Genomic DNA, 21589 nt, shown 5'->3' with positions numbered 1-21589 from the left:
CACCCTCAAATATTCCAACCTCCATGCCTTAGGCACACTCCTTCTCCCGAGACAAGTCCTGGGTGAGCTGCAGTACCCTCCTGCTAGGCTATCACAGAATTTATCTTTCCAATAATACATTGAAGTCAAATCTTCAACTTGGTGTGATTCATCCCTGCTTCAGCAAAGTTCAACAGTGCCTGACGTTTCACGCTGGTCCTCGGGGCTTAAGAGATTTTCCACAAGAGGAAGGGTGTGAACACCAGTGTCCTAACAAGCAGTGACGTGGATAACTCTGCTCTGTAGATCCAAATTCCTCTTGTCACCCCAGACACAGGAGTGCCCTTTAGCATGCTCTTTGGGAGAGACAAAAAATAGAGCCCTCCTTTGCTACTGGCAACCCAAAGGAGCCTGCCCATCACTTCAAGGCTCCTTCGTGGGGTTTCTCCCATGGTCTGGAGATCCCTGAGGGAATCTGAGGGTGGTTCTGGTAGCAGCAGTGACAATGATGTCTGCCTGGTTATTGAGGAGAGAGGTCAGGCTCATTCCCATAAGGGCCTTTAGAATCTCTGCCATCACAGCATGCTAAACACTGAGAAAAACGCCCTGAATGTGTGTGTGTGTGTGTGTGTGTGTGTAACGCTAGGACAACCCTCAACCCTGCCAAGTTAACCCTTCATGCACTTTGCATGCCTCTCTATCAGACCACTTAAAATTTGTCCTCAACTCCTTTGCCAGCTGATTTCATCTCAGATTTCATCTCAGAGCTAAATCAGCTCAGGGTTAAAAAGTAAAGGGCATATCCTCCCAAACTTCAGCTGCAAGATCCTTCATTGCCATTTAAGCACTGTGCAAAAGGTCCCTCAAACATCTCTGTGTTTGCCTTGGTGAAAGAACCACAAAGGTCACAGTGTTTCCAGAGGGTTTTTTGCAAGCCCTGACTTGGGAGCCCAAGGTGGGGTGCTCACCCAGACAGGCAAAGGGAAGGATCTGCAGCTTTTGGTCACATTGCAAGTGACACCATCACCCTCAAACAGCTCCATCTTGCCAAACCACACTCGGGACGCTGCCAAAGCAGCTTTAAAAGTCCTTCTAGCTCCACATCCTTGCAAAGAATGAAAAGGCAGATGGAGTTTGCTTCTTCCAGCAGAGTCAATCTGCCAAGGTCAAGGCCTTGCACAAGGTATTCAGACAGCTGGACAGAAAGCAACTGGGTTTGCACCCACTTTTCCTGCTGCATTGCCCTGTATTTCTTTGCACACTCTCTCTTTTCCTCACAAAGCAAGATCATTAAGATGGTCGTACTTCTCCTGCAGACACACAGGCAAAGCCCTGCCAGGCAGGAGTGTCTGAAACAGCCCCTCTGTCTGGACTCAAAAGCCTCTGGAGATCAGCTTTGAGCTGGTGGTATTTTTAAACAAAGCCAACCTGGAGTTCTCATGTGTCTCCTGGGTTTGCAGCTCACATTTTCAAGGGGTTTTTATGTACCACCTTGACAGTGAGAAGCTTTTTTTCTCCCCCTTAACAGTGAGAAGCTCTTTTTCTCCCCTTCCTGTAATGACAACTCCAGGAGTTGGGGTTTTAAGGAAAGATAGCCAGATCTTAGGAGGCTCTTAACACAGATCCTGACTTCTGGCAGCAGCACTCCCTCGCCCACAGCCGAGATGCTGACTGCAGCTTGGGAGATGCTCAAGTAACCAACTGCAAAACTACTTATCAAACGACTCCAAGCCAAGGGCACAGCAGATGCAGAAGCAGATGTAACCCTTCTCAACAGCTCTGTCTGTGCAGAGGATATGGGAGGGACAGGGGCAGCATCACAGGAGCAGCAACAGCTTGTAGGCTATCTCCTGTAAGCACCCTGCTTCTAGGAAATAGGTTGGGAGTTGCATTTCAGGCACTTTTAAAACGATTTTTCTTTAATCTCTCATGCTTTTTATACCCATTTTTGAAAAGATGAAGCTCCTGAGACATCTTTGTCTGTCTTCCTACATTGAAACAAATTAGCCTGGAAGGCAGAGACCTCCAAGACAGCAAGTTCCTACATGTTTTATGAAGACCAGCAGTTTGCTAGAGAACACTCTAGTGAGTGTCTGACTTAAGAAGCTGCTGCACCCAGATCAAGGAGGTCTCTGTGGTTTGGTTCATGCCATGGGACCTGTACCAAGCAGAGCCCAAAATAAACCAGGGCACACGCTAAGGCCACCCACCCTGTGAGGGCAAATCACAGGTAGCGCTCACAGAGTAACTTTACCACGTGCCTCTCCTTTGCATGGCTTTGCCCAAACACTAACAGCTCTACAAATGAGCTTTCTTCTCTCTTGGTTTTACCCAACCAGGCTTTTCACCCCAACACCCTAGTGAGTGGAAACCTCGCATCGTTCTACCTTCCTCCAGTTGATCCCTCCACTCACCCTGGCTCTGCTTGCTCCTTCTCCAAGCTCTCCAGGACCAGGGCTGACCATCACCCCATCCAGCACCCAGCTGAGATAAAAACCAAATTAACAGCAAAGAAGGGCTGTGACCCAAGATCCTAATGTAGGTGGTATAAACCTCCCAGTATGCAGATCCTACAAGAGGTCCTCATTTTAAGCAGGAGCTGGTCCTTACTCCCTTTTTGCCCTGTCCTCTCCAGAGCACTTCAGTAGATTGGGCCTGACAGCAGCGTTACTCTAACACAGGCAACAGCTACGCCGACAGCTTGGAGGAGCTGAAGTTTACAGAGCTTCCTTTACTCCAGGGAACTGCATTTTTCTAAGATTATATTATTACTTGGGCTGGTCGCTCAGCAATGCAACATCATTTCCCTTTTGGGTGGGAAAGTTCTCTCCTTGTCCTCGGCCGCGAATGATTTCAGCCTGGAATGATGAATGCGAACTCTGCATAATCAAAAGAGCCACAAATGAACCTTGCCCCTTCCTAAAGCAGCAGGCTATCATGCTGTAACACCTGGGCATTAAAACATAGATGGTGATGGGTGTACACCAGAAAAGGGTGAGAGGGAAGGGTGGCCAGATGTGGCAAAGCCATTTTCTGCTCACAGGCACTCACAGACTTCGTTCTTTCACAGAGCCTGTGCTCGTAGCCCTCTTGCATCTGCTCTGGATGAATATCCCAGCAAATGAACCTCTAACATTTATGGAAACAGCAAAATTACAATGCAAATGTCACAAAACTGCTCAGAGAAATGAAAATCTGAATTTGTAATCAGGCCTACTGCCACTGCAAATTGGATTGTGCCTTTTACACTGAGCCCATCGGGAAAGAGAAACACCATATTGTGTGACCTACATCTTCAATCGAATGTAAATAACAGGGCCCGTGGTTGGGGTGCTGAGGCCTGGTGATGAGCTTGCTCATCAGCTACAGAGTATGGATTTTCGTGTTGGACAGTCTCAGGGGGGGTATTACAAAGGACTAACCTTTCATTCCCTTGGAGCACCTTCTGACCCTGTGGCTGGTTAAGCTGCTCTGAGAGCGTCTTTGCACGGCTGCCCCAGCAGAAGGATACCACAGCGAGCGCCTGGAGCTGGCCACGCTCCTTCCAGAGGAGCTCCGTGCGTGTCCAGAAGGTCGGCCTGGGCGTGAGCAGTGCTGTTCATCTGCACAGACCTACCCAGGCCCTCCTCACAGCCCACACCTGAGAAACTCCTTTGAAACTACTTGGGGAAGCAAAACCAGAAACCAGAGAGTTTACACTGGCTGTCTATGACCCGGATCTTTTCTGGCTCATTTCCCCAGGGTATTTAGGAGGTTGCAGCTCTGCCCTGAGCACCCCACGCATGGCAGGGGCAGCCAGGCTGGGTTCAGCACACCGTGCCCCTTCCTACCTCCCCGCAGCAGCACAGATACAGGCAGGATGATGACAGCAGGTTCAGCAATAGCTGAGCACTACCACTCTGCAGCTATTCATTTGGAAATGGCACGTAGCTGCACTTGATGGGGAACCCACAGCCCCAGCCAGTGGGTCCTTCCAGCAGTGACTCCAGGGGAGCTGCAGACTCTAGTGGTGCCTTATTCTCTACAGCTCAGCACTTAAACACTATTTCTATACTGACAGGTTTTACTGGCTTGATTAACTTGTTAATTGAAATAAACAGTTCCTTACTCTGCATGCTCTTTTATTAGCTTGGATGGATGCATCGTAAACAAAAGCATCATAACCAGACTGGTATTGCTAAGGCCTCAGCCCACTTCTGTACAGCCATAAGGCACAGCCCCAAGTCCAGGCTGGCTGGCAACAGCAGCGAGCAGGCAACTCTGGCAGGCCTGGGCTCCCCTTTCACCACATGGCTCAGCAAATGGTTTGGTAGCTCACAGGATGGAGCAACTCCCTTCTCCTGTTGCCCAGACACCTCCCGAAATCCCTTCTGCACAACTGCCTGAAAGGCTGGGGGTGAAGAAGTGGCTTTATGTTTCAGGTGCACAGGCACAGTTTCAGCTATGGCAGCATCCATTCGGGTTTTGTACTACAATCACATCAAGACCAACTTAATCTGCAGCTCAGTACCCCACCTCCACTGCTAAATGAGCATAATGCTCTGCCACCTCTTGGAGAAGTCTTAGGAGGAGCAACTGAGAGAATAGGAGGTGTTAAGCTTGGAGAAGTGAAAGCTGAGGGGAGACATGATCACTCTCTGTAGCTACCTGAAAGGAGGTTGTAGTGAGGTGGGGGTCAGTCTTTTCTCCCCAGTAATGAGTGACAGGACAAGAGGAAATGGGCTCAAGTTGCTCCAAGGGAGGTTTAGGTTGGACATTAGGAAGAGCTTTTTCACCAAGAGGGTTGTCAGACCCTGTCCCAGGCTGCCCAGCGAGATGGGAGTCCCCATCCCTGGAGATACTGAAAAGCCATGTGCTGAGGGACATGGTTTAGTGATGGGCTTGGCAGCGTGAGGTTAGTGGTTGGACTCAATGATATTAAAGGTCTTTTCCAACCGAAATGATTCTATGATTCTATGTGGTGGTGATGGAGCCATCAGCCTCTACATGATGCTAAACTGCTGTGACACAGCCCCCACAGATGAACAAGATGGGGAGGATGGAGCTTGCATGCAGAACAGCTTGTGAACTCAGTCACAGAGGGTTTCTGACTGCCAGTCCAAAAACTGGGACCTGTAAAAGCACATGAAACAAGCAACTTGTCCCAGAAAACCCACACTCCTCCAAAGCCATCAACATCTACAACTTTTGACACTGAAGATCATATTCCCTGAGGAAGGCACCAGGAAGGCTGGCATCAGCCACTATGAACGTGGCAATGAGCACCTGTCTCCCTCGTCCTCCCAGGCACAAGTCAAAATAAAAGCAAATGCCACGATCCCTCTGAAGTGGGGACGGCTGCTGGAGCAGGGCACAAGCTGCCTCCGGGGCTTTTGCTGCTGGGAAATGAGACTTTGGGGAGAGCTCAGGAAAGGGCTTTAGCTACAGCAGCTGTCCCCTTACCCGCTGTGCCCTCTCACAGCTGAGCACTCGCCTTTGCTGCATGAGGAGCTGTAAATCAATATGCAAACCTGTGTGCTCCCTGCCAGCGGCCTCACACCATTACCTCTCAGACTCTAGTCATTTACCACTTAAGTATCATGCAAAGCTCTCTGACAGTGATGCAAACCCAGTCAAGTCAGTGCACGACACCTTCAGGGAAGGGGCAGGAAAGCTGCTGATCCCTTATCTCCTGCCTTTCCTGAAATGGTTTTTTTTCATCTCCTCTTTTCTTTTTTGCTTTCAATTATGTATCCCAAAGGAGCAGAGCTAAATCTATACAACTCCAGGGACTTCACATTCACAGCACCCCAACCAAATCCTCTCACAGCTCACAGAGAGGAGCAGTAAAGATGCCCCAGACAGGAAAACCCTGCAGCCTATAGCTCTTTTGACAGCAATGCAGAGGCATGGGAGGTGATCCTTCCTTGCCCCCACGCTGCAGCAGGAGGGAGTATCCTTCCTGCACCACCAGCAGTCACCTGAAATCCTGTCAAAGCTAACCAGGGGCATCTTGCACCTCTCTGCATCAGCACAACTGCGTGGGCAACTGGGCTTCTGTCTCCCAGATGCCATGAAATCCATGCTGTGAAACTTCAGGCAGGTTTGGAGGCAATACCATACTCTTGTGCAGAAGGGCATCCCCACCATCTTCTTCCCTCACTCCTAAATTTGCTTCTTCAGAACACAGACAGTCTCACAGACAGAAAGGGGGTTTTTTTTAGAAGAGTAATGTAAAGAAAAGCAGACTGGTCTGCCCCTCTCTTAGGGTTGGGAAGTTTTTCCTGCCTGCTAAGCTGATTCCTTCTCAGGTGATTTCACACCTTATTTCCTGGGCTCCCACCCAGGAAGCTGCAAAGAAAGGCAGCAGCTGGCACAGGGGAGCGGGAGGAAGGACAGAAAGACAGACACAGATGGCAGAAAAGCAGATCAGCTTCTCAGGGCAAACCCATTTCCCATAGATAGGAAACCTGAAATAAGACCTGGAGGAGAACAGAGCTTGTAACCAGCCTGACCCAGGTCGGTGGCAGACGGTGCCCTTCCGCTCATCCGGCGCCCACGTGAAACAGCTGCCAGGAGGAGCTTCACACAGGGGTCTGATGATGCTTTACTCTCACCAGCTTCCTCGCTTCCCACTTCACCTATTTTTTTTTCATGTGTTCCTCTCCCTGGGTTCAGCCTGTACTTTAAACAACAGGCAGAAGCCATCTGTCCTCATTCCTTCCCCAGACAAGCCCGCGGTGGGTTTGGCAGGGAGGGACGGCAGGCAGGCTGGGGAAGGCAGCGAGGCTCCGCGGGGCAGCCTGGCTCCCGCCCCGCTCCCTCGCCCCACGCTTTGTGACAGACTCAAAAGGCCCATTTCTGCTCCCACTGCCTCACCATCTGCTCACTAAGCCCTGCCTGAGAACGGGCTTTTGCCACTCAGCCTCAGGCTCATGTCAAACAGAGCTGTAACCTTCGTTTCCACTTAGCACCCGGGGGAGAGGTTCACAAGAAACACTCCCCGCCTCCAGTGAGCGTTTTTGAGGGTGAAAAACATCTCAGAAGGGCAGGAGCAGTGGTGAGACAAACAGGGATTTCTCAGGCTCGACCTGAGCACGACTGAGGAGGTGCCATGGGCCCGCTCCCGTCACACCAAACAATCCCCTGACTGACAGGCATGGAGCTGTGGCTAACAGCGAGTGAATCGCGGCTGTCAGGACACGCTGTAATTCATGATGCTGTTTGCCAGGGAGCGAGCTACTGCCGGGCTATTTATCACTCCTTCAAGAGGCGTCTCCCAGCCCCCTCCCCTATCCTCCTGGAGGAGGCTGACATGATTCACGAGCACCTGTAGCTGCGGAGCATGGGCTGCACAGAGCAAAGCCCCCGCCGCCGAGCTGGGCGGCCAGACGCTGGTAGCCAGACAAATGGTTTTTCCAGCATGTGGACTGCTAGTTTGAGTTTTTCAGACTCTTAACAAAGGAAATGCATTCCTCTGCTGACTCTCAGGAGTCATCAAGGTCACAGGAAAAGATGCCAGATCGAAAGCAGAGATGAAATTAAATAGGTTTTCTTTCAGCCCACCGAGGAGTTTGCGCCACTCTCATTGAATCACAGGCGAGCTCTTCACTGGCAAGTTGCAGATTTTATCTTCCCGAGGTTGATAGCAGGTAAGAGCATTAGTCTCTCCCGGTTTGGAGGGCAAACCGACACTTGGAACAGCACAAAAAAGTGTCTGAGCTGGGAACAGACCCAAATCTCCTTCATTTCGGTGCAGTATCCTAGTCACCAGGCTGCTCCCACACAAACGCTGTTAGTTAGGAGCTTCCTAATCCACAGCAGGGTATGTTCCAGCCAATATCCACAACTACACACTTGTGGATACACCTTACAAGGGCACACCTTGGGCTCGTGAGGAAAACCAAAAGGTTAGAACAACGGTTTTGCTGTACTTCCTGAAACTGTACAGCTCCAAGAGAGTAAACCTAACCCCAAGTACCACAGCACTGTGTTCTCTCACATCCAAAATTCAAAGATGAAATGTGACGGCCCAGTTCAGGTAGGAGACAATTCTAAAAGCTACTTAAACTCTACCCAGGACTAATAGGACATAGTGGATTTCCTTAAACCACCTGCAGACACCCAGCGCCTTCCAAACTCATCGAGAATCAGCCATCCTTAGGGTGATGTGTCTTCTTTGGGGAGTAAGCGAACCAGCTTACTGGGTGACATTTGAAACTAGCTTTGGTTGTTCTGGTAAAGATATGGTTTATCCTGTGCTGAAACCAAATTCAGCCCCATTTGTAAAGCACCAAACCAGTCATTGCTCCTCATAACGACACTGTAAATCTGGCACACAAGGAAAAACGTGACTATATACATGACTAATCTGACAGCCTGTGGGCGATGCAGAGAGAAGGTATTTATAGAGAGCTGATGGCATGTGTTCCCACACCTGGATGTGGCTCATCACCTCAGGTGGGATAAGGGCATGTCTGGAGATGAGCAGGAGACAACCGAGACCCCAAAGACCACCTATGGGAGCCACCACTTTCCCATCTGGGAAGCATTTGTGTACTTGGACATGTGTCTAGAACCCACCAGCACCTTCCTCAAGTCCCTCTGTGAAGTTTTCAAGCCGGTCCATGCAGCTACAACATGTTTACAGTTTCCCACAGACAATTCCCAACTCCAAACCATTGCCCACTCAAAGTGCTTGCTGGAACCTCGACGGGGGCCCAGGCACGGTTAAAAGTGCTTGGGAGAGGGATGTGAGTGATGCTGGGATGCTCAGCAACCCTCGGTCGCGGTGCGGGTGGGGGTGGGGTGTCCCATGCCCGGCGGGTCCCCGCGTGGCGTGGGACCCCGCGCACTCTCAGCCGCCAGGACCAAATCCCCGTCATCATCCCCATCGTCATCCCCATCATCATCCTCATCCCCACGGCGGAACGGGACACTCACCCGGGTTGCCGGCGTGTCCCGCGGCGGGAGGCGAGCAAGGGCGACCGAGGCGGCTTCGGGACGAAGGAGGAGGAGGAGGAGGAGGAGGAGGAGGAAGACGCCGTAGGGAAACGAGGGGCAACGACCCGGCTGGTGGGACCAGCCCCAGCCCCAGCAGCAGCAGCAGGGTGCAAGCTGCCGGCATGGCGCTGGGGGTGGATTGAGGGGGGAGTGTTTGTTCACATGCCCGGTGCGGGGCAACGAAAATAACGTACGTAAATAGCGATTTTTAATTAATTCACGCTGCCCCCCCCCCCCCAAGGGGGGCGGCGCAGAAGGGCTGGTCTTAAAAGTGTGGGGTGCTCATAGCGGCGGCGGGGGGTCGGCCAGCAGCAGCAGCAGCCCGCGGCCAAGTGCCGGCGCCCGAAAGTAAAAGGGCAGGCGGCGGAGGCTCCTCCTCGAACCTGACATCACCCGGCCGCGGCACGGCCCGGCTCGGCACGGCACTGCCGGGCTCCGTACGGCCCCCCCGGCCCGGCCCCCCGCAGCCGCCCCCGGGGGGCCGCCCGCTCCCGCACCCGCCCGCGCGCGGCACCGCCGATCCAGTTCCTCATCAGCATCGTTTTTGTAAAGAAAAACAAAAATCTATTAATCCATTTTCACTTTCTTTTTTGTTTTTCCAGATGCATTTCCCGATGGCGCCGGGCGAGCAGGAAACCCCCAAGGGCCCACCGCTCCCTTTCCCCCCACACCCCCCCCCCAAAGCCGCAACCCGCCGAGGAGGGGCCCGGCTGCCGCAGCCCGATCGCTACCGCGCTTCAACGCAGGCAGCGCCGAGTCCCGCGCCCCGCGCAGCGGCCCCGCCGGGGCACGGACACGGCCCCCCGCCAGCCCCGGCACGGCCGCCCCCAGCCCCCGCCGCGGCACGGCCGCCCCTCCGCAGCTGCGGCGGCACGAAGGCGTTTTGCTCCCCGGGGCAGCCCAGCCCAGCCCTGCCCTGCCCCGCTCCGTTTTCCAGGCCCCAGGCGCGATGGAGGTCGGTCGGGGGCGGGGAGGGGGGGAGCGGGCCAAAACAAGCCGGCAGCTCCGGGGAATTGGGCTCCGGCACGCTCCCGCGCTCGCGTTTGAGCTACAGGGAAACAAAGCCGTGGGATCGACCGATCGAGTCCAGTGTCACGTCGCTGGCTGCGACCGACGCGGCCCCTGAAGCAGATGCGAACCTGGCCGGCCACGCGCTGCTCGGCAAGATCGTAAAGTTTCTCTCACAGATGAGCCCGGTGAGTATTAGACAGCCCCAAAACTTAATTCCCACCGAGATCAAGTCCCTGCCAAAGAAGTTCGCATCTTTTATTGGTTATGAAGCTAACCCGCTCCCTTTTAAATGCCAGCCGCGGCGTCTGAGGCTGCAGCTTCTTGCCGAGGTGAATTTCCCAGGCTGGGCTGTACGGGAGGCAAAGGATTTCCCTTCATTGTTCTGAAATTCCCTTTCATAACTTGGTGCTCCTGGTTCTGTGAGAGAGCACGCCACGGAGCAGCGGGTCGGGCTCTGCCGCGGCTGCTGGCATCCCAACGCAGCCCTGCTGAGCTCTCACCCCCCGGAAATATAAACCCACCCCGGCAGCTTCTGCTCTTCCCTCCAGCTCTTCTAGAATCAGGCTTCGTTTCCACAGGCCAAGCAGAATCCGAGTTTTCAGAGCGGGGTGACAAGGGACAATGCACCACACCCCGGCAGCTGCCGCCTCAGACAAAACCCAGATCTGGTCCACAGCCCCCTACTCCCTATCTCTCCCTTCGCCATGAACAGAAGCAAGTAGTTAAGAGTCTGATAAACACAAACTCCCCTGAAAGCTTCTCTCTACCCAAACGGTGGCACTGCTGAGCCCACACCAGCAGTTAGTGACCTTGTCTTTACCCAGACACGGGACTCCTGCTCCTGTGCTTCTCTCTCAACACTGCCCGTGCTTTCTGCACCTCCCCACACAGCTCAGGTAGCCACCTTTGCATCGCTTTGCAATGGAGCACACTTGGAAATCTTCACTCTGATGCTTGTGTGTTCACCAATGAAACCACTGGAAAAGGCAGCCTTTTGAGGCACCTTTCCATCTACACATTCCATCCCCTACAACTGCTGGCATCTTCCTGCCTCAGATTTGCTTAAACTCAAGAAGTGTCAGACTGAGAAGTACCACACGTCAGGAAACGAAGCACCAACAAGTCACAGCGACGGTTTTAATCATCAAAGTCCAAGAGGGACATTTGAGTGACCCAGAAACCACAGACAGCACCAAGGCACGATCCACACAGGACACTTTTAGGTTCCTTTGACCTATATCAATGTACTTATCCAGTCTTTATGGACTAGGTTGTGTAACAACAAGCCTACTCATTGATAAGATGGAGAAACCAATTCAGAGCTAAGCAACGTGCTGTGACAGGATGGAGTTAAAGCTCAGGTGGAGAGCTATGAAGTTGGGGAGATGGCACAGGGAGTGTAGGGCAGAAGCTCAAATACTCCAATGTATCTTTACAGATGAAATGCAGGACTCCCTGTTGCCAATTCCTCAGATACTAAGTAGTCTCAGTAATAATTACCATCCTTCAGAAAGTTTTGGCAGTCCCTGGAGTGAAAGCCTTGCCAACAAGCAGATCTGACACTTTCCTGCATCCTTCAACTGTAGAGACTGGTGAGGCAGCAGGGGCAGAAAACCTCTCTGAGGTCAATAATACACCATCAGGGCTGTGTGGGGCAAATCAAAGCCAAACCCAGCCTTGACATGAAATGGATGCTGTCATCTCCAAGCACTCTCAAGCCTGAGGGCCCTAACACTGAGCCTGGAGCTCTCATCCCAATCCCTCACCTTTCCCAAGAGACTTCCCCAACGTCTAAGCCACGTAGCAGCTCCCTGCTTTCAGTGCACCCTCTCAAGCTGTAAATCCAACCAGCAGGAAGCATGGTATCAAATGCTTTTCATAAAACATCTCAATAAACTCCTTCTACCGTTTTACTCAACAGGCACATCGAGACCAATCACAGAAGCCATTAAAGGCAAAACCAACCCGTGTCTATATGGAATAGCTCCATCTCCCTGTGGTAGGAGAGACTGCTGGGCCAGTCACTGGGGCTGGGGATGGCCGGCTGCAGCCTCTGCCACTCACATCAGCAGGGAGGCTGCTGCTTTGGCCGGCCCTGGTTGGGCAGAAGCCCCACAGTGTAAACCTGTTTGCTTAAACCAGCATTTACCATCACAAAATAATCTCCCTCTTGCACCATCACGGTTCCAGTCACAAGCAGCACATTATTCACAAGCACTTGGAAAGGAAACACTGATGCCCAGGCAGTTTCAGGCTTCCCAAATGCGATCCCTTTCCCCTGCAGGTGCCCAATTTGCCACAGTTTAATGGCTGTAAATTTAAGGCTACTGCACTACTTGTTATATTCCCACCTTCACCGCTTTGAAGCAATACCCTTGCACCAAAGATGTCAAATTATTACTGATATTTTTGAGCCCCAGCTCACATAGAATCACAGAATGGTCGGGGTTGGAAGGAACCTTTAGAGGTCATCCAGTCCAACCCTCTGCCAAAGCAGGTCCACTTAGATCAGGTCACACAGGAACGTGTCCAGGTGGGTTTTGAAGACCTCCAGAGAAGGAGCCTCCACACCCTCCCTGAGCAGCCTGTGCCAGGGCTCCCTCACCTCAACAGTGAAACTACCACGGGAAAACACAGAGAAAAGAAAAATCTCACCTTCATTTTTCTTTCTAAAGCCATTGGGACTGCAGAGGGTTAGTGTGGTGATGATACCACCCCTGGGACAGCCTCCTGGGAGGCTGGGGAAGAAGCTTCGGTGGTGGGAGGAGGATGAAGATGGCTGTGTGGAGCGTGAGAGCTCGGCGAAGGCCGCTGGCACTTGGCTTTTCCTCACACGGTCCCAGATTTGTTTATCCCCGTGGCACAACCGCACGCTTCGCTGCTGCATCCTGCTAATCATCGTTACAGGGTAGCTCCAGGCTGAGGGCTGCTCCCCTTCTTCCTTCAGAGCACAAAACTAATAGGAGATTTAAATGCATGAAATCGTGCCTGAGGAGATGGATGGGTCACGCAAACCCTGACGTAAAATAATGCCACCACATCCTCCTGAAAGGTGCTGTGACCTCAAATGTCTCCTCAGATCATTTGCCACTTCCATCTGAAGGCAATCAGCACATTCAACACACAAAGGAGTTAAAACCAACCAAACTAACCCCTTCATCAACACAGGAAGCCCTCTAATATAGCTATATAAAACACAACTGGTATTATATGCTGATTAATTGAGTCTCACCCATCACCTTGTCTTAGGGGAGGAAAAACAGAGTGTGTTTTCGTTCACCTTTTATTTCCACTCTCCAGACTGAGGGGCTGGAGACATGCAGCTGAATTTGCCCAGTTCTGCATTGTTTTGGTCTGAAATCACCAAAAAACCACGGGAGTCTCTGCAGAAGAGGCATCTCTGTAGCACTTCGTCAGGATTACATCGACCGGTCCCTTCTCTCCAGTTCTACAGGAACCTTTTGCAGCCACGGCCAATGTCATGAAACTCCTGCAGCTCCCTTGAAACTCAGCCCAGATCTGTCTAAAACTTGGATCAGGCTCATAAACCTCAGACAAGTTTTAAGCTGATGATGAATTAAGGTACAAAGTGAATATTTTCTACTCCTGGAATTTGTTATTAACAGTCCTGAGTTTCTGAAGTGGACAGATAGTTCCTAACTGAGTAATTCATTACCTTCTCCATCTCCCCTCAATGCCACAAGCCATCCATTAATGGATCCCAATCACCCAAAAGGCACTCAGTACCTGAGCACTTCTCTTGCAGTTTTAGGGGTGGTGGTATTTTATTGATTTATTGTTACAAGAACTTCTTGCCTTGTACTTCCATTGGAAACAGCTTGTTCCAGATCCAGCTTGACGTTTGGAGGTCAGGATGGATACAGCTCTTGTGATTTCTTCTCACCACTCACAGGAAAATTCACAACAAATCAAAATGATGTTGCATTTTGAATCCTATCACTGGAAAAAAAGAAAAGTAAGCAGCCATTTCAATCTAGCTGGAAACGGCAATTCTGAGTTTCTGATTTATTCAGCCAGCTCTGGTTTGGATTGCATCATGAAAAACCTGGCCACTTCAGAGCTGAGCAAAACACTGCACAGCAGCACCTTTAAAATCCAGAAGGATGCCCCTGACAAAGCTTACAACCAACATTTGGATGGGATCAAGCTGCAGGTGCACTCTCTGACTGCTGCGTTTCGCTCTCATGTGAGGGGGCAAATCCCAGGTACCAAGGGGTATGTGCATGAAAATCGCATGCAAATCACACCAAAGCCAGGAAGAGCAGCAAGCAGAAAGAGAAGGAGCTTCTCTTGTGCTGTACAGTCTTTAAAGCTGTTTGTTTCCAGCCTGCAAGTGCTAGAGCCTTTTGCCCATCGCTTTTCAGGCTGTTGCTGCTGAGCTCTCACCTCATCTCAGGTTTAAGTGATGCTACACCAACTCTGGGTCTCAGCAGTGCAATATAAGCAAGTCTGTTATATACCTCCTTTACATGGAGTTACCACATTTACATGTTCTCTGCAAAATTTGCTCTTTTATCCCAGTGATTGCCTTTTCTAAAAATCACCAGGTGAGAGCAGTAATTCGAATGACCTTGATTTCCCTCTAACCTAAACGTCCATCCTTGGCTGGCTCCTGCGATTCAGCACATCTTTCCCAACCTTGCAGGTGTAAGTATGATGCTGTTTAAAGAACTTGGCCCGTGTGAACCTGAGGTGCACAGGTGAGAGCACATCCTCTCACAGGCCACAGAGAGTACCCCCTGAGCTGAAATTCAGCCACCCACAGGAGCATCATTTCCTATTTTTGCCATCGTTCTTTGCTCCCTCAACACCGTGCTCGTGACTGTCTGCTGTAAGTGACCACAGAAGGGGGTGATTTTTTTGGTCACTGTAAAAAAACCATCCAAGGAAACTCTAAAACTGACCAAGAGAGAGCCAAGAAGGCAGAAAAAGAGAAAGGTTTGAGCTAAGGTATGGATTTAAGGAGCTTGGTTGTCCCCTTGTAGACTCCTAATTGGACACACAGGCAGATCCAGGGAGATGATGCCAATTTATACTGAGCTGTCTCAATACCAACGTCACAACCAAACTTCACTTTTCTCCTGCCCATTCTTAGTCTCGGCCTATCTGTGCTGCAAGGTTTTTGAGGCAGAAGATTCCAATTTCTAGACCTGTTTAGCCCTGCATGAGCTTCCAGGCAAAACTGCAAGGCAAGTAATACAATATTTATCCTCCACTGCCTTCCATGCTTGTATGCTCTGCAAGGGAAGGAAGGTATCATAATTAGACAACTCAATTTACAGCTGGAGTATGTATCCAGCTGTTACATCCACATCTCTCTCAAAATCAAATATTTTCACATCCTGAGCCACTGCAAAACGTGTTCATTTCTTACAGGATAGTTTTTAAAAGTCGAAATTTCATCTGAAAGAAAAGCAATGACACGGCTTACAAGACAGGAGATCCTTTTCATAATGACATCAGCCAAGTTGCAACCTATAGGGGACATAGGATGGGTCCCAATCTCACCTGCAAGGAACCTGAATATTCATGAAGGCTTCAGCATCTGGAGTCACAGCCAGGCTCACCGAGGGGCTGAAAGCAGCACATTCCCACTCACAGAGGCAATCCTCACCCACGTGTCTTCTCTTCAGCCACCAAATGTGAAGTTGATAACTTCCTATCCCAAATTTCACCCATTTTTTAAGGGTGCTATAGAAGCTATAGACTTTTTTTGAGATGACACCTTGATCTTTGGTAATACAACTGCTCTTTCTGGAAGGTGGAAAAGCTTCCTTGGTGAGCAAAGCCCTGCATACCCATATGGCCTGAACTCATTGAGCCTCCAGCATTACCCAATCTGTGGGGTTATTGGTGCTAAGACAAGGCTTCCCCTCAGTCTTACCATGCCAGAGCTAATGCTCTGGGAAAGGTCAGCATGTCCTTTTCCAAGCATTAAACAGCAAAGCTGCTCTGCTCATGACCTGTAATGCAGCCTTATACGACACGTTCCTCCTTTACAGAGCTGAGGGGAGTGAAGGACCAGGTGCCCACACTTACTGGGTGGTGGGGGAGATGGTTCCTGCTGTGCCGGTAGTGCCAGTGGAGGAGGTGGCAGCATTCCTCCAGCAGCACGTGGAGCCCACAGAACAAAAGTCCCAAACATGACGTGCTCTGCAGGGCATCTCATCGAATCATTTTGGTTGGAAAAGATTTTTGAGTCCAACCCCTCACCTCACCCTGCCAAGCCCACCACTAAACCATGGCCCTCAGCACCTCATCTATGCATCTTTTCAATATCTCCAGGGATGGCAACTCCGCCACCTCCGTGGGCAACTGGGAACAGTGTCTGACAACTGTCTCAGGGAAAAAGTTCTCATTTCCATTCTAAACCTCACGTGGAGCAACCTGAGCCCATTTCCTCTTGTCCTATCATTCATTACTTGGGAAAAGAGACTGATCCCCACCTCACTACAACCTCCTGTCAGGTAGTTGTAGACAGTGATCATATCTCCCCTCAGTCTCCTCTTCTCCAGGCTAAACATCCCCAGCTCCTCATCAGATTTGTTCTCCAGACCCTTCCCCAGCTTTGTTGTCCATCTCTGGACATGTGTCCTCACCAGCACTGGGTACAGGGGACAATCACTGCCCTGGCCCTACTAGCCACACTATTTCAGGTACAAGCCAGGATACCATTGGTCTTCTTGGCCACCTGGGCACACTGCTTGGCTCATGTTCAACCTCTGTCAATTAACACCCCCAGGTCCTTTTCCCCCAGACAGCTTTCCAGCCACAGAGTCCCAAGCCTGTAGCATTGCATGTGTGGTTGCTGTTGCCCAAATGTAAGCAAAGACTCCTCATCACCAAGTCACCTGGCTTCAACCAGTGCAGCTCCTCACTGAGGTACACGGGCGAGAGATCTTCTCCATCCTTCTCTGGAACTCCTGATGGCTGCATTATTTTAAGAAGGGAGCAAAATTGTTTAAGAGTAACAAAGTTAACCCAGGAATTTCTGCTGGTTAATCACTTCATGCCGTGCTTTGAGGGTTTCTTTTGTTCAAGCTACAGAGAAATACTGGGCTGGGCAATCCCTATCTTGGGAGGGAAGGCACCCTGCAATATTTTGATGCTTTATGAAAGACAAGATTTTACAGAAATGACATGATGATTGTCTATAAAACTCTAACAGGGGATAACACAGCACCATGTGGTCTGTCAGCAGTGGATCAGCACCAAGGACCGTTCGAAGTTTGGACAACAGCAGCGGCTTCCAAGGTCAAGGACACTACAAGGACAGGGAGGGCTCTCTGGAGCCAATGGTCCCAGGGAACCCAGGGGAAGCTTCAGCACAGAGCCACATTGCCAAAACAGATCCAGGCTCTTTGGAAACCAAAGGCAAAAGGTAATGGAAGTAGTAAGGAACTCTGGAAGGAGTGATTCCATCACAGAACGACTGACTTGAGGTGGCTCAGAGCTGGCCACGCGAGTATAACTCTCCTCTTGCCTCTACTGAGATAATTAAGGTTAAAAACACTTGGTAAAAGATCTGCAACTTTGAAAAGTTAATCTGCTTTTTGTAGTGCAGCAGGATTGCTCTTCTCTTCGCCTCAGCAGAAAGCCTCCTTTGCCTTCCCTCTGTAAGAAAACTGAGAGTCAAAGCTGCATCTGGCCAGAGCAGGAGATGGGATAGAGGGTCCCCCCATGGCTGGTAACGCCAGGGCGCTGAGCACTGGCACTCAAAGGCATCGACTGCACCCACATCAAGCACACAGAGGAGTTCCTGGTGTCACAAACTTTTATTGCACAGAAGGAGAAATAAATAATCTAAAGGCTGAAACAATCAGATGAAAGGAAGAGAAAGGCAGTGATTTCCCCCCTCCTTGTAGCATCAGAACTGATTTGTAGTGCTGGGACTTGCCTCAATCCAAAGCTCTCCCTCGTACCTCTGTGGATCTCTTCCAGGACTGCTGCCTGCAGGCAGGACAGTGCTCAGCAGAAGGCATTTTCCCTGGGGAGCTGAAGTGACAGGGATGAGGATATCCATGCAAGACCTCACCCCACAGTCACTGCTCCCCAGCCCCAAGGTCTATGTGGGAAATCCCGCAGCACCCTCAGCTCAACCTCCCGTATTCCACATCACCACAGTGGGGGAAATGGCTCCTTGGGGGAGCTCACGGTGGAATGGGCTTTAAGCCATCCAAGCAAAGATGAGGCTCAATGTATTTTGTTAAGGCACTTCTGAACCCTCTGTCCCTTCAGCCGGGAGCTGGACCCATCTATGTTGTCAGGTCCCAGGTGTCACATCAGAAAGGACATGAGAAATCACTACAAAGAGCTTCTAAGACATCATTTCACAGTGTTACAGTAGAGGTCATTTTGCTGCATGATTGCATCTAAAGGTGCGTTTCCAGTCACAAACATATTGCATAATCCTCTTGCACTTGCCACCGATTCTGGCCTACTGTCTGTCTAACGCCTTAAAGTACTTCCTAAGACCATGGCAACTGAAATGCTGAGGTAGGAAATTACTGTGTGGCAAGCAGGTCAGTTCCTGCCAAGAGAAGTGAATTGATGTGGGAGGTAACGTCCACCCGTGGCACAGGTGAGGGCAGAGCACTGGCTCCTGCAGCCCAGGTCACTGCTCCCAGGCACAGAGTATCCCCAGGCACCCAGAGGACACGTGCAACAGTGTGTTGCAAGCCCTTATAGCAGCGATGGTCTTTAGAGCTCAGTAGTGCTTAGAATGGATTTATTTTAAAGGATGATATTGTCCTTAATAACTCATCACTTCCCTGGACTGGCCCTTTGCTTTTGCAATTTTCACCCCTCGTTTTGGATAAGATTTGAAACCCAGCGACTTTGCAGTTTGCACTAGAGCAACAAGCCTCCAATGGTTCAATAACTACTTCACATCCTCTTCGTATCGATTCAAGTATTTCACAAGGCACCGTGGCAGCCATTTGCATGTCTAAATGGCTCTTTAAAGTGATGGCTTGATTGGTTGGGGTTTTTTTGTGTGTGTGTGTCCTTTACTGGAACTGATTCCCAAGCTCCTCCGTGGTGATAAGCGAGGACCGGTGATAGCGGTCCCGCGAGGCAAAGTCTGCGTTCTCCTCCGTGAGCTGCGTGGTCTCCATGCCAACTGTTGCAAAGGACGGTGTCACCACGATCTGCTCCCTGGGAGATGGCCTCCTCCTGTAAACACAGCAGCACAGGCACCTGCATCACCCCTTGTTTGCCATCCTCTCACAGCCACGCCCTTGGCTGCACAAACAATCCTTCTAAGGTGAAATCCTTCTCAGCACCCTTGGGAGGCATGGAGGTCATCTCAAAACATCTTTCTTAGAAGGTGCACAAAAAATGTACTATCTTCCTTCAGCAAACACTGGAATATACACATTTTCTCAACAAATACATTTCCTCTTTGGACATTGTCTGTGGCAAACACTTTCCACACCATGCAGGAGAAGAAGGAACATGAACCACTTGCTAATGAAAAACATCTTCTTATAGTTTCCTAAGCTTTAGAATCACAGAACCACAGAATGGTTGGGGTTGGAAGGGACCTCTAGAGATCAACCTGTCCAACCCCCCTGCTAAAGGTCCACCTAGATCAGGGGACACAGGAATGTGTCCAGGTAGGTTTGAAAACCTACAGGAAAGAAGTTTCTCCCTGCATTTAAGTGGAACTTTTTGTGTTCCAACTTACATCCATTACCCCATGTCTTGTCACTGGGCACTACATAAAAACAGTGTACCCCCATCTTCCTGACATCCACCCTTTAGGTACTTGTGTTAATGAGAATCCCCCCTCAGTCTTCTCCAGGCTAAACAGTTCCAAGTCTCACAGCCTTTCCTCATAAGAGAGATGTTACAGTCCCCTGATCATCTTGGTAACCATTTAATACACAACTATTTTTGTAACTTTTTCAATGAAAGAGATTTTCCTGCAATTTCTTTATCCCAGAGGTCGATTTTAAGGAAACCCTTATTGCACATCTGTACATCAAAACTCCAAGAGCTTATAGCACCAACTCAGACCTTGCTGAGCACCTAAGAGCCTTAGAGATGTCAGAGGTCCTTGGTTGCCTCCAACTCTCCTCCTCAGCAGTCTTTGCTCCTCAACGGCACTGATCAAAGCACTAAGGACTGTGCTGGTCTGGTAATTCTCAGGATAACATCTCCCTGCAACAACAGCACCTCTACTCACAAGAAGTAGGGCTGCTTCTCTGGGAGGACAGTTTCTCCTTTCCACACATGGTAACTCTCCTTGAGGCCTCAATATGTCAACCAGCCTCCCATGGGGAAATTCTGACCATGGGCAGGAAACAGAGCTTAGACACACTGAGGGACAACCAGGAGGAGAATTCTGCACTATCATCATAGCTGCACCGAGCTAAAGTGATCTGACACAAGCCATATCATAGAATGTTAAGAGTTGTTTGGTTGGAATAGACCTTTAAGATCATTCAGTCCAACCACTCACCTCACACTGCCAAGCCCACAACTAACCCATGTTCCTCAGCACCTCATCTCTGTGGCTTTTCAGTATCTCCAGGATGGCAACTCCACCATCTCCCTGGGCAGCCTGGGACAGAGGCTGATAACCTTCTCAGGGAAAAAGTTCTTCTCATCTCCAATCTAAATCTCCCCTGGAGCAACTTGAGCCCATTTCCTCGTCCTGTCATTCATTACTTGGGAAAAGAGATCAACCCCCACATTACTACAACCTCATTTCAGGTAGTTGTAGAGAGTGATCATGTACCCCCATCAAGCTCCTCCAGACTAAACACCCCCAGTTCCCTCAGCTTCTCATCATCAGACTTGTGCTTCAGACCCTTCACCAGCTTCATTGCCTGTCTCTGGACACACTCCAGCACCTCAGTGTCCTTCTTGTAGTGAGGGACCCAGAACTGGACACAGTACTCAAGGTGCAGCCTCACCAGCGCTGAGTACAGGGGACAATCACTGCCCTGGCCCTGCTGGTTACACTATTTCTGATACAGGCCAGGATGCCATTGGCCTTCTTGGCCATCTGTGCACACTGCTGGCTCATGTTCAGCCACTGTTGATCAACAGCCCCAGGTCCTTTTCCCCCATGCAGCTTTCCAGTCACCCAGATGCTGAGGTGGAACCCGAGAGACAAGTGTCTGCAGGAGAACACAGCTGGCTCTGACTCACTGTGCCATAAGTAATTCCAGCAGTGCTTCAGTATGGCCCCACCTGCCCTGTTCCCATCCTCATCTCCTCACCCTTGGCTTGGGCTCATGTCACCAGTCCAGTAGACTGTGCAAAGGTGTGGGGAACAGCCCCTCACTCCAAATGAGATATACAGAAAACATACTGCACCCATTCTGCATCCCCTCACTCCTCTGGGTAGTCTAACCTGAACAACATGTGAACCAAGCTAATCATGGCAAGAGGTGTGCAGGACACACCTCTTCAGAGACCCAGTCCCATACTCAGAGAAATCCACTGGTCTGGTATGGGTTGGGTATGATGGGGGAGACCAACTTGTCTTTTCACAGCTATGCCACAGATCTGTCATGGAGAGCTAACAGAGGTCCCATCACTCCTGCCTTCTCCCTGGCAACACAAGCATGGGGAGGTGCCAAAG

General features: G+C 50.5%; 2 protein-coding genes across 6 annotated transcripts in view; both read right to left on the bottom strand.

Moving 5' to 3' along the window:
• Nucleotides 1–9337, bottom strand: part of HEG1 (heart development protein with EGF like domains 1) — a 59777-nt gene extending 50440 nt beyond the window's left edge. For 3 of the 4 annotated variants that reach the window (XM_062005230.1, XM_062005232.1, XM_062005231.1), the window contains exon 1: nucleotides 8902–9337. In XM_062005230.1, coding sequence (XP_061861214.1) covers nucleotides 8902–9085 — 184 coding nt within the window. In that variant the 5' untranslated portion in view covers nucleotides 9086–9337. The remainder of the gene's footprint in view (nucleotides 1–8901) is intronic. The other variant, XM_062005233.1, reaches the window with a different exon arrangement.
• An 8425-nt stretch (nucleotides 9338–17762) lies between these two features.
• Nucleotides 17763–21589, bottom strand: part of SLC12A8 (solute carrier family 12 member 8) — a 62925-nt gene continuing 59098 nt past the window's right edge. For both annotated transcript variants that reach the window (XM_062004758.1, XM_062004757.1), the window contains exon 14: nucleotides 17763–19167. In XM_062004758.1, coding sequence (XP_061860742.1) covers nucleotides 19002–19167 — 166 coding nt within the window. In that variant the 3' untranslated portion in view covers nucleotides 17763–19001. The remainder of the gene's footprint in view (nucleotides 19168–21589) is intronic.

Source organism: Colius striatus, chromosome 11, assembly GCF_028858725.1.
Source record: "Colius striatus isolate bColStr4 chromosome 11, bColStr4.1.hap1, whole genome shotgun sequence".
Classification (NCBI taxonomy): Eukaryota; Metazoa; Chordata; class Aves; order Coliiformes; family Coliidae; genus Colius; species Colius striatus.
This window is presented reverse-complemented; position numbering and strand designations above follow the sequence as displayed.